At 52.7% G+C, this 11,212-nt stretch overlaps 1 protein-coding gene across 3 annotated transcripts in view; it reads right to left on the bottom strand.

The window, feature by feature from the left end:
• Positions 1-7,247: 7,247 nt before the first annotated feature.
• FGF1 (fibroblast growth factor 1) overlaps positions 7,248-11,212 on the bottom strand; it is a 31,654-nt gene continuing 27,689 nt past the window's right edge. For 2 of the 3 annotated variants that reach the window (XM_087754088.1, XM_087754089.1), the window contains exons 3-4: positions 10,093-10,196; positions 7,248-9,054 (exon numbers count right to left, since the gene is read on the bottom strand). In XM_087754088.1, the coding sequence (XP_087610214.1) occupies positions 8,860-9,054; positions 10,093-10,196 (299 nt within the window). In that variant the 3' untranslated portion in view covers positions 7,248-8,859. The remainder of the gene's footprint in view (positions 9,055-10,092; positions 10,197-11,212) is intronic. The other variant, XM_009464358.2, reaches the window with a different exon arrangement.

Genomic DNA, 11,212 nt, shown 5'->3' with positions numbered 1-11,212 from the left:
GCTGCCAGCAGCCTCAGTGGACCCAAGGCATTTTTCTAATAACATCCAGATGGATCCACAGAAATTGTGAGCATCTCAGAAGAAAAAAGGAAGAACATCAGCTGCAGGATAAATGCGATTCAAATGGTTTACGAAGGGCAGCCTGGAGGAGAAGCCCACTGCCAGGGCTCCCCAGATGCCACGGGTGCATCTGAAATAGCAAATGCAGTGGTGTGAGCTCTGCTTCCCTAGGAGCCCTGCACAGGCACAGCCTGGAGCAGCGTCCTGCCCAGCAGTGCTGTAACAGAGCCTATCCTTCCAGAATTAGTCCAGCATCTGCTAATTTCAGTCTAGAAACCCCTTTTGAGGCACGTTGCAGAGGTCGGCTCATTTAGTACATGTGGGCGCGGGTGCCCATCCACCCTCCTTCCCAGCTCCTGTCCTGCAAAAGGAGGAAATCCATGTTGGGATAATTTCTGCAGAGAAACAGTAGATTAGGGGTGGTGGAGAGTGGTTCGAGCTTGTCCCAGGCGTCCCCACCAGCCAGGACCCGCTGCCGTGGGGCTGCGCGGGGCAGAGGCGAGCCCTGGCAGCAGGGGTGGGAGGTGTTCAGGTGGTCACCGCGTGCACCAGCGTTCCTCTGTGCCTTTGGTGGGGACAGCAGATGGTCCCAGGGGAAGAGCCTCGGGGGCTCGGGGGGAGTGAAGATGCTCTGTGCCGCGGGTGATAAATGCATGGCGGCCCAGCTCCGGAAACGGGGCAGGGGAGGATGTGAGCGACAGAGGATTCATATCCCGGAAATGCACGGTGTAACGGCTCGGGAATTCGGCGTGATAAATGCATTTGCCTGGACTGTTGCAGACAATCTGCTTAATGTGGGAAGCAGAGTTTCCTGCAGCACCGAGTTAGTGGGGAAGGGAAAACCCTGAGAGCCAGGAATGACCGGGGAGAATTAAGCAGGTAAACCCATTACCAGTGACCACCTCTTTGTGTGGGGATTACACCGAGCTTTAAGCTGCAGCTTCCTGATGCTCAGTGTCTTGGAAGGAGTGAGGGCTGTGAGCAGGGACCTCTCCCTCCTCTTGAGGGGCTTGACCCAAGAGCTGGGATTAGCAATTGCCACAAGCTGCTCTCACTAGCCAGAACAAATTGCTGCACATGCTTAGAAACAGCCCAGCCTACACAAACTGTGGCGATGCTTCGAGGTAGAGGTTTGCCAGACCTCGCTCTGGCAAATTCCCCCATTCTTCCTAACACAACCTTTGCCATGGAAATTGCTCCTCTTTAATTAACTGATTTACACTGTCCCAGTACCCTGACCAGAGGTTTACCCAACTCCCTTCATAGCTTGGGAGTGCTGCAGATACTGGCTCTAAACAAGGAGTCATGGCACACGTGGGAATAGATGTGCTGTCCCAAGAGCTTATTTCAGTTAGTACATCATGAAATGGTTTGGCACAACCCTGCGCTCAGGGAAAGCCAAGGATGGAGGTCTGGGGTGCAGCGGGGGGGTGCTGGGGATGGGGTGTGTGGAGGGTGGGGGCACGGGCAGGGCTGCTGCACCCCAGTGCCAGGGAGAGAGCGGCAGGGACGAGCATCGCCAAGGGCCAGGCTCAGGCTGTGACTGTGGGGGCTCCCTCAGTCCTTGCCGGAGCCTCTGAGGGGATGATGCTCCATGGCATCATGGTGCCCTGCAGCCCTGGCCGCACACCACCGCACCTTCCCACGCTCCCACAGCCCCGCCAGCCCCAAGATGTGTGTGTCCTCCGGCAGCCTTTCCAAAATGCCAACCACAGGAAAGCAGCAGAAACCCAAGCTTTCCTTTTGCTTGGATTCCCATCAGTTCCCAGAGCTTAATAATAGACTATTTCAAGCTTCCTTGCTTCAGTTGTTTTGGCTTTTCAGGCTGGGCCTGAGCGCTGTCTCATGGGCAAAGCAGCCCTCTGGGTTAGAGGAAGAGGAAGGCGAAGCCACTTTGTGGGATGAGTGTTCTGCCTGTGACCAAACCCTCCCTCCAGGCTTGCCAGGAGCATAACCCCTCTCTACCCACCCTGCTCCCCAGGGGCGTCCCTTGCCAGCCCTGGTCCCATGGAGGGGGCAGCAGCAGGGGCTGCCCGGGGTAGGAGCAGCACCCGGCACCCCGGGCTGGCCTCACCCAGGGGGAAGCGGGGCAGAGAGGCAGCGGGGGGGGGGGACCGACCACTTCCCAGGCCCCTTTAAACTCCCTCTAGCTCCATTTGTCAGCCAGATGCCGATCCAGATGTTGGCCCGCCAGTGCCTGCCCGCTGGCAGCGGCAGCGCGGGGTGGGTGCCCCGGGCTGCCCCGGCCCCGCTGTCCCCGCCGCAGCGCCGCCTCCTCGTCGCCATCTCCTGGGCATCCCACGACATGGGGACACTGAAGGTGGCTTGTTTCGCAGAGGGAAATGTGTAATTCCTGTGCGCCTGGCACTGAGCGATTTGGATGTTCATTGCTTTTCCATTTGCTCTATTTTTTGGTGCGCCCCCCGCCCAGGAGCGCATCCCTGCCCGCTCCTGCCGGGTCCCGCTCTAAAACTAAAGACAAAACAGAAGCGGCCCTGCCGCTTGCCTTCGCGACGCTTCCTCGGCTGAAGATGCTGAATGGTCCTTGATAACGGGTGTGTTGGGCTGATCCTGCTCTTTTCTAAACCTGCTGCCTGGTGCCGTAGCTGTTTCCAGGGGCTGTGCTGCATTTCGTGCTGCAGGCTGGGAGCTCGCACGGTCTTTCTGTGGACCCTCGGTCCCCGGGGTCCCGCACTGCAGCGGCCCCGTGCTGCAATGAGCTCAGCAAGTGCCATGAACACAGCGGCTGTCAAAAAGGTCTGGCGCCTATGGCAATAATCTCCCCAAAGGCACAGGGAGCGGTGGGCAGGATGTCTGCCTTGCATTTAAAGGGAGCTCGGGACAGACAGAAGGACCACTGTGTCCGTCTGTCCTGTGAAGCAGAGGTGTTACCACCCTCTAGCGTACCTCGCAGCCAAACCTGGCTGTGCCGCCCAGCCCTACCCAGCTTTTACCTTTCTTGGGCATTTTCATGTCATACATGGAGAACATATGGGAGTCATTAGACCCAGATTTACATTCTTTCCGAACGCATGGCAGCATGTCAGAGAGTTGTTTATTTAATGTAAAGTGTGATATTTTAAAAAAATAGCTTCAGCTCTCCTAGTGCAATAGTTTGTGTGACTTTTCATGCCCTTCTTCCTGGTGCAGGATAAACAGTTAACAGGAACCAGCGGTCGGGTTTTAAATCTCTGCAGAGGACTCCTGAGCCAAACAGAAGGAGGGAGCGAACAAGATTCAGGGTGCTCTGCAGCCTGGGGCTCTGCCTGGCTGATGGCATGTTGTTGAGGTTGTGGTCTGTTAAGATCTCTCCAAATTTTTAGATGGCCCTTCCCGTGTATGAGCACTTCTGGATTGGGCAGTTGGGGAAAAAAAGAGCTGATTAGGGATGCCCTCAGCCCAAGAAGTTTGACAGGCGTAGAGGCAAAAATATGGCTTTGCAGAGCCCCGGTGAAGTTGTGTGTGCGGATGCCACAGACCTCAGCACTGGGAGAAGGGGTTGTGGGATCACATAGGACCCTACCTGCCCTGCACCGCCTCTGCCTTCCATTTCCTTAGGATGTGGAAGCTTGCAAGATCTGCCAGGAGACAGCACTAGGCCATAACTGAAAAAGGCTGAAATCTAGCCCATCCCGTGCCCTTGGCTGCTGCTGGATTTGAATGCTGTAAATTTAACCGAGCATCCGAACACCGCCATCCTTTCTGCACGCAGCCGTGCCTCCCTAGCTCACCCTCTCATGCAGCAGCACTTGCTTTTCCTTCCTTCCGACACACTCCAGAAATCCTCTCGCAGCACACTTGCGCTCACTATGCTTACTGGAAAAGATCTTCAAGTGTAATAATTTTATTAAATCTTACAAATCTTTTTTTTTCCCCCCTCACCTCTCACCCTAAGGACAAAACTCTCCAAAGCAAGCATGGTTTCTCTGGGTAATGTCATCCTTGCTTGTTCATCTGTCTGAAGCAATTACTGTGGCTTCCGTAGGGATTATTTTTCAGACAAAGTGTTGACATTTTTCCCCCAGTTGGGTGTCAAGGGTGTACCTGTGGTGGTAATTTCTGAGTGGCAGAAGTCTAACGAGAGGAATGCCCTGTGGTTAATGAGGTGTTGGAAGACAGCGCGGCTAAATCTGGCATTATGCTTTCCAACTTTCCATTTTAATTAGAAACCTGGATCTCCTGGTCATGCACTCGTTCATTTTTTGAGTTGAGTGACAACCCAGTCTTTCACAGGGATAGCAACCACAATGTTTAGCTAAGGTGTTGATGCCGTTGGCTACCCGCATCACTCTGTCATGCCCAGCTTTGTGTTTGCCATCGGAACATTGTCTGTAGCCTTTCCCAGGTGCTGGACCCACCAGAGGGACATTGGCAGTGGCTGGGTCCTTCTCTTGTCCCTTCTCCTGCAGCTTGTTGGCCTAAATCCAGGATTTGGGCAGATATTCCATCCTTACTGGACACTGCCAGGTACTGATTTAAACGTCAAATTTCTCAACTTCTATTCACTGCAGGTAAGCAATTACAAGTTCATAGCAGCACAGAAGGTAGAGACGGAGGGGTTCAGCCTGTGTCCCTGCCCTGAAAACCAGTGCTGCAGGTGTCGGATGTGGGCACATGTGAGGATGATGATGATACCCCCGTGGGGTAGCCCTTGGCAGCTGAAGGGTTGCAGGGAGCCGTGCGCCTGCTCCTCACCTGCCGTTAGCCTGAACTGCCTTCACCGAGAGCTGAGAGAGCATGTTTTACTGCTCAGGTAACTAAAAGCATGGTTTGTGGTGGCAGCAGAGCTGATGAATCATTACTTGCTCACCTTTTAATAGTGGGATCGTGTGCGCTTGGTATGAGTTATATTACATGTGCTTAGATGTGTAAAATAAGGTAACATTGCAAAACAGTCACAGGTGTTTGCCAGTTTAGGGATAACAGCTAGTTTACCTGTCATACGATGATATTGAAAACCCAAAGTTATCCTACTGCTGTGCTTAATTTTTTCGGGGCGGGGAGGGAAGGTGCCTGTGCAGAGTAGATTTTTTGCAAGCATTACTTTCTTTTAATTAAAATGTTTTAGTTGGTATATACAGTAAAAATGTGCCTTTCTGGCTGTTGGGGATTATAAGTGAAAACTGGACATCGATATTTGCAGTCCTTCAAGCGTTCAATGTGCAGATAGTAAATACCTGCAAGACGATGCATCTGACCTCCCCACGGGCAGCTGTATGGAAACTTTGCTATGTAAAGGACAAGAGAAGCAGCTGTCATCCCACAGTTCTCCAGGAGGAGCAGAAATTGCCTTTCAACTTGATCTCCGTGCAGTTCCCCCGATGAGGAGCAGCACTGACGGGTCATGGCGATGGGTAGGTGCAAGGAGGGTGCTGGGGGCTGGCAGGGCTGGTGCCCATGGGTGGGCGATGGTCCCCGCACCGCTGGGCTCTGCAGCTGCAGTGCTGCCGCACGGCTCCGCCTTCCCACGCCATCTCCCTGTTTGCCTGGGAGGACGATTAACGTGATGTTATCAGCCCTGGGAAAAAGATTTCAGAGCCAGCAAGTACAAAAGTTCAGGAGTACAGTAATTAGCAGAGCAATTCTAAAGTGCAGTAATTAGTGGCTAATTACTGCTGCAGAAATATGCAAGGCATAGTGCCTTTTCTTCCTCCTGCGTAGAGATGGCTTATCTGGGGTTTGACAGGTTTGTTCCTGTCCCCAATGGCAGGAATGGAAAAAAGTGAACAAGGAGAGCCCAGGTGGGATGAACCTGAGCCCATGGATGCAGTGAGGATGAACTCCTTCTGCTCTCCAGAGCAAAGGCTGGGGCTGGGGCAGAAACACAGACTTCGGGCACACACCGGCTGGCAGGAGGCTGGGCTGTGGCTGCCCCTCCGTCACGCAGGGCCAGGCAGGTCCCCCCAGCTCTCCAGCGTAATGCAGGTTTCCCCCCCAAGAGCTCAGCGTGTCTGCCGGCGGGGGCTGCCAGCTCGTTCATCATTATTATTTTGCAAATCAGGATGAGATGACTGATAAACCTGTGCTGCTGGTTGCGGGGCAGATGACCATCCCTGGCGGTGTTTGCTTAGGAACAAAGCGTGTCTGTGAACACAGCAGCCGCAGCAGCAAGGTGCCACCAGCCGGGGAAGGGCTCCGGTACCTGAGTGGCAGGAAAAATAGATCACAATATCTCATTAGCGGACACTGCAGGCCTTGTCTCCGTGTTCCCAGAAGGTGCTGCGTGCAAGCACACGAGGAGGAGGAGGCTGTGCACAGCCCCAGCTCGGCCCCGCGATGTGTGAACAGGAAAGCTGTTTGTGCTCTCTCTTCAGAAAGTTTGGTACAGAAGCACGAACACCGTTGCGCAGCTCTAACGTACGCTGCGTAACGCACCTCGGCGGGAAAATTCTCACTTTGCAAAGCTGGGGAGAGCAGCTGAGCTGCTGTAATGCTCCTGCCAAATACATACTTCTGCAGTTTCCAAGGGTCTATTATACAAAAAATGAAGGTAAAATGAATTAGATTACCCATCTTTTCCAGACCAAACAGGAGTGCTTTTCACCACTGATACCACTATTTCAACAATGTAATGTTTAACTACCTTAAGTTACACTATGTACTTAAATGCCTTTTTTTTTCCCCCTTTACTGCTGAATAAGGAAAGTCAGGCCCAACGGGTGGGACCATGGGAGGGGAAGCATTAGGAAAAGCATTTAGCAATCATGAGGCTCAATGGCTCTGTGCCTGTCCCCAGCCCAGCTTGTGGCCCAGGGTAAAGGAGAAGATGAAGTTCACCTCATCCCTCAGCTGTGTGAACTGCAGCAAGTCCTGCTTTCCCTGGATTTTTTTCCCATTCACTAGAATTGCAAAATTGGGATTATTATTGTAGAAACAATAGAGTGCACAGGCTGTGGCCATCCGTCTCTGCAGTGGGAGCAGCATCTGCAGCATCCGACCAGGCTGCATCGCCCACCGCAGCACAGGGTCCCCCAGCTCCCTCTGCGGTTGTTCCTGATCGGCTGTCCCTGCTCGGGTGTCCCTGCTCAGGTGCTGCCACCGGAGTGATTGGCCTTTGTGTCTCATCACAAAGCTCATCTTTGTGGTGAAGCAGCTCCATTTTCACCCCCCCCCCCCCCCTCCACCCCAAGAGCTTTAGGCTTTTTTACTCAAGTGCCTCTTAATTTAAGACCAAATATAGCCTGCTGCAATTTTTCCTATCAAACTTTATTGTTCTGCCACTGTACCAGCATATTATTATTTACAGCTGAAAACCTCAGTCTGAGACCGTCAGGAGGACTGAGCCGAAGGTGAGTTTCAGCAGCGCTCCCCCCGCCGCGATGCTGGGGGCCAGGCTGCGTGGCACTGCCGCAGCTCCAGCCTTGCACAAATGAAGGACTCCCGTGCTTTTGCTTCCTTGGCTGCTGAATCCGTCCCATTGACCGTGGCACCCCGGCCACCTCTCCGCGTACACCTCACCCGCAGCCACAGCCGGATCGTGACAAGTCACACGGGTGCAATGGAGTTAAACCGATTCCCAATTTACTTTTAAATGCAATGTCACCAGAAAGGATTAGTTCAAGGCTTTGGGCTAGTCAACACATGAGGAAACTTGCTGTAAGGTAAAATGCACTTGCTACTCAGGGAGAAGCGGTTAGAGGAGTGCTGACTCAGCAAGGCTTTGCCCCAGTGGTGCCTGGGCTGACCTGTCCCCCCGTGCGGCTCGTGCCTGGTCACCGTAGCTGTCTGCAAGTGCCTGAGGTGGACGGGGGAAGACGAGCCGGGGTAGATCGTGGCAGCGTGGTGCTCCCATGATGCTCTCGCCTGGCAGGAGTGGCTCCTGAACTGCTCAGGAGATCTGCCTCATGCCGGGAGAGGAGAAACCCAGCTCATGGAGGGTTTGGGCATCACCAAGGGGCCCCAGTGCCATTTTTAGAGCCCCATTTAGCCAGATGCCTGAGGTGTGGGAAGAAGCCCCCTGGGAACAGGGTGCGATGCACTGCCACCATCGTGCAGCCCGTTCCTGCTGCACCATCACACCCGCAACATCAGACTTCAGTCGCTCCCACTCTGCCCCATCCGCACTGGGGCAACGTCAAGGGGCTTTGGTACCTAGAATTACTTATAAGCAGATTGTAGAAGAGGCAGGTTTACTTAATAAAATAACATATGGGAGGTACTAGCATGAAATACAGCAATATTCATGTTGTAAGGGAGGCTTAGATGTCTAGGGCTTGGAGCTTTTGGCTGATGCTAGTTTAGCTTAATATGCTGAGGATATCTGCAGGCATTTAACCAGGCTGGCACTCGATAACATGATGGTGCAATCTGAATTGCTTGAAGGGCATATTAGAAGCTACATACTTAGATAGATAAATATGTTAATACAGCATATCCAGGGAGGTTTTGCCTTAGAATGACTGGGGACAGTAAAAGCGTGTGTTCCCCTAGTATCGGGGGTGTCCTTGGGGTGCCCTTGGCCACGTTTCTGGGTGCCTGCCTGGGGCAGGTTTGTGTGTGTCCCCGGGAGCTGCAGTGTGGTCACAGCACGAGCTGCCCCTGCGTTGCCGACAGAGGGCAGGGGCAGGCGAGGGTGCTGGTGGACCTTGCGGGGGTGTCAGGGCTTTTCCCCTCATCTCTGCAAAGCTTCATGCAGAGCAGAGGAGCTCTGCTTTGTCTATTTTTGGTAAAGCCTTTACCTAAAGCTTGGAGCTGTAATGTTTGGCTCTGTTATACTAGCCAAAAAGAGAGAGAGGGAAAAGGAAGAGGTGATGGTTGGGTTTTGGGGTCCAGGTCGTCTCTGAGCTCCCGGGACAGGGCTTAGTCGGCCGAGACGGGCAGCGGGAGGAAGAGGATCGCCTTCTGGCCATAGTGAGTCCGCGGCCCCAGCTTGCTGTTCCCATTCTTCTTCAGACCAACAAACCAGTTCTTATCCGCGTGCTTTTTGGAGATGTACGTGTTGTAATGGTTTTCTTCAATCCTTTCAAGGAACAGGCACTCCTCACCCAGTAACTGCTGAAAGAGAGCCCCGGGTAATGGCAGTGAGATGGGGTGATGCCGTAGGGAGGAGGATGTGTGTTCCTAACGTGGCAATCCTGGCTCAGATGCTGTTCAAACCTGCCTCTGAGATCTCTGTGCCCCAGTAAAGTTCATATTTAAAGCATGGAGGTAAGTAGCCTTGATTTAGTTGCCTGGGCTACACCTACAGTAACTTGTCCGTGACCTGGGCATTTTATTTGGCAGTAACTGAGCCCAGCCCTGCACTCTGTAAGCCGGTCCTGGCACTGCCTCCTGCTCTGGCACTAACCTGTGCGGTGGCAGCTGTGGGTTCAGGTCATGAGCACGGGGAACAAAACAGCTCTTTGGTGAGGCTAAGCGGCCTGTGACCAGGATCACGTGTCGCATGCTTTACTATAAATGGGACTAGTCTCAAAGACCAGATTATTTTCAGTGGCTCCGTGCCCTACAGTGGAGTAAGTTCCTGCCTTGCATGATCCCACTTGCACCGGGATGCCATGGATGTTGTCGCTGCCTCCAGCACAGGGCTTGGTGCGACTAGGATACAGAGGAAAAATGTGGGGGGGTCTTTGCTCAGTGGCTGTGGGCCATTGCCTGGGGCTGCTTCCAGCCCTGCTAGCAGCCCTGAACCAGCTCGCAAAGCCGTGGAGAGGTGGCAGGAGGCAGGCAGAGGTGTGGGCAAGGTGCTGCCGGGGCGGGAAGAGCTGGGCTGTAGGTGCACCTGCCCTGCACTGCTGCGGTCCCCCCACGGCCCCGCTCGCCGAGCTGCCAGCTGCCAAGGGGATGCAAGGCAGCTGCTGCTCCAGATATGGAATATGATATTTGTCAAATGTTTGAGGCAGGGTGGTAAATGGCGTGATTTGATTATTCATTTATTTCCCCCCAAAATAAAGCCGGATGGAGAGTGGCCGTCCAGCTACCAAAATAACAAACAGAGGCTAATTGTTGCTTGCGGTTTGCATTACTCAGAGCTATGAGATTTCTGCAAACCTCAAACCCTCTCCATGTCTGGTCCCACATAAACCTCCTACTTACCGAGCCATACAGCAGCCCGTTGGTGTCCATCGCCAGGTACTGCCCAGACTTGGTGCTCTTTATATACACCTCTCCCACACTTTCCGCGCTTAGTTGGAGTTGAACTGAAAGTAAAAATAAAACAACAACAACAAGAAAAGTATAAGGAAAACAGAAAAAGAAAAAAAAGATTGTCAGAGATAATGTCCAAACTGCTAGGAAAGTTAGCGGGGTATTTTTGTTCTGAAGCCTGGCTTATAAAGAGTTTATAGGAAACAGTACAGCGTGTAATAAAAGTGTCTCCTTGTACCCTCTCCTTCAAAGAAACCCCACAGCCATGCTTTAGGAACCAAAGACCAATTTTTTCCTTATTTTACATCAAAGGAAGGGCAGCCTTTTGGTTAAGACGTTGGAATGGGACACAGGAGATTGGGGTTTTAATTCTGGCTCTAATTTACAAATTTCTCATGTGGTTTTGACAAGACACATAAGGAGTGACATATGAAGAAGTATTTCAAGAGCTAAACCAGGGACGGGCAGACTTCAGATGCCTGCGTTGCAAAACCCTGATCCAAAGCATCCCATCCGGCAGTGTGCCGCGGCTGGCGTTATCTGGCGTGCCGTAGGCGGATAATGGAGAAATAGAAAGGGCTGATCTTCATCCTAAAAAATACCTCCCATAGGTAGCTATGAGCCACACCTTAGATTGTCCTAGTTTGCAGTGCTAACTTGAATTTGATACTGAGCCTGCCAGCGCACAGGCTGGGTGGGGGCAATGGGTTCGTGGTGATGCTGTGTCGCTTCGTGCAGCCCACTGGGCACTGGCTTTCCATCCCCGTCACTGATGCTGGACTTCAGCTAGAAACTCTGGGGCAAAAAAAGCTCATTCTTGGTCTTGGACTGCAGGAGGGGAGCGGCTCAGCTGCAGGCTGGGATGTCTGGGCCACCTCCCTTCCCTGCTCAGTATCCTGTACCTAACACAGCAGATTTAACCTTTCTATTTGTCCGGTTACTTTTTTTTGCTCCGTGGGTTCTTTTTTTTCTTACTTTGCTCATTACAGGATTCTCGGAAAATGATTAAAACTTGGCTCAAGTTCTTGTTTAACAATGTATTTATCAGGAAGAGGCAAGGGAAGAGGCC

The sequence above is a fragment of the Nipponia nippon genome, unplaced genomic scaffold (genome assembly GCF_047370975.1).
Source record: "Nipponia nippon isolate SJK-2023a ecotype South Korea unplaced genomic scaffold, ASM4737097v1 scaffold_17, whole genome shotgun sequence".
Taxonomy (NCBI): Eukaryota; Metazoa; Chordata; class Aves; order Pelecaniformes; family Threskiornithidae; genus Nipponia; species Nipponia nippon.
This window is presented reverse-complemented; position numbering and strand designations above follow the sequence as displayed.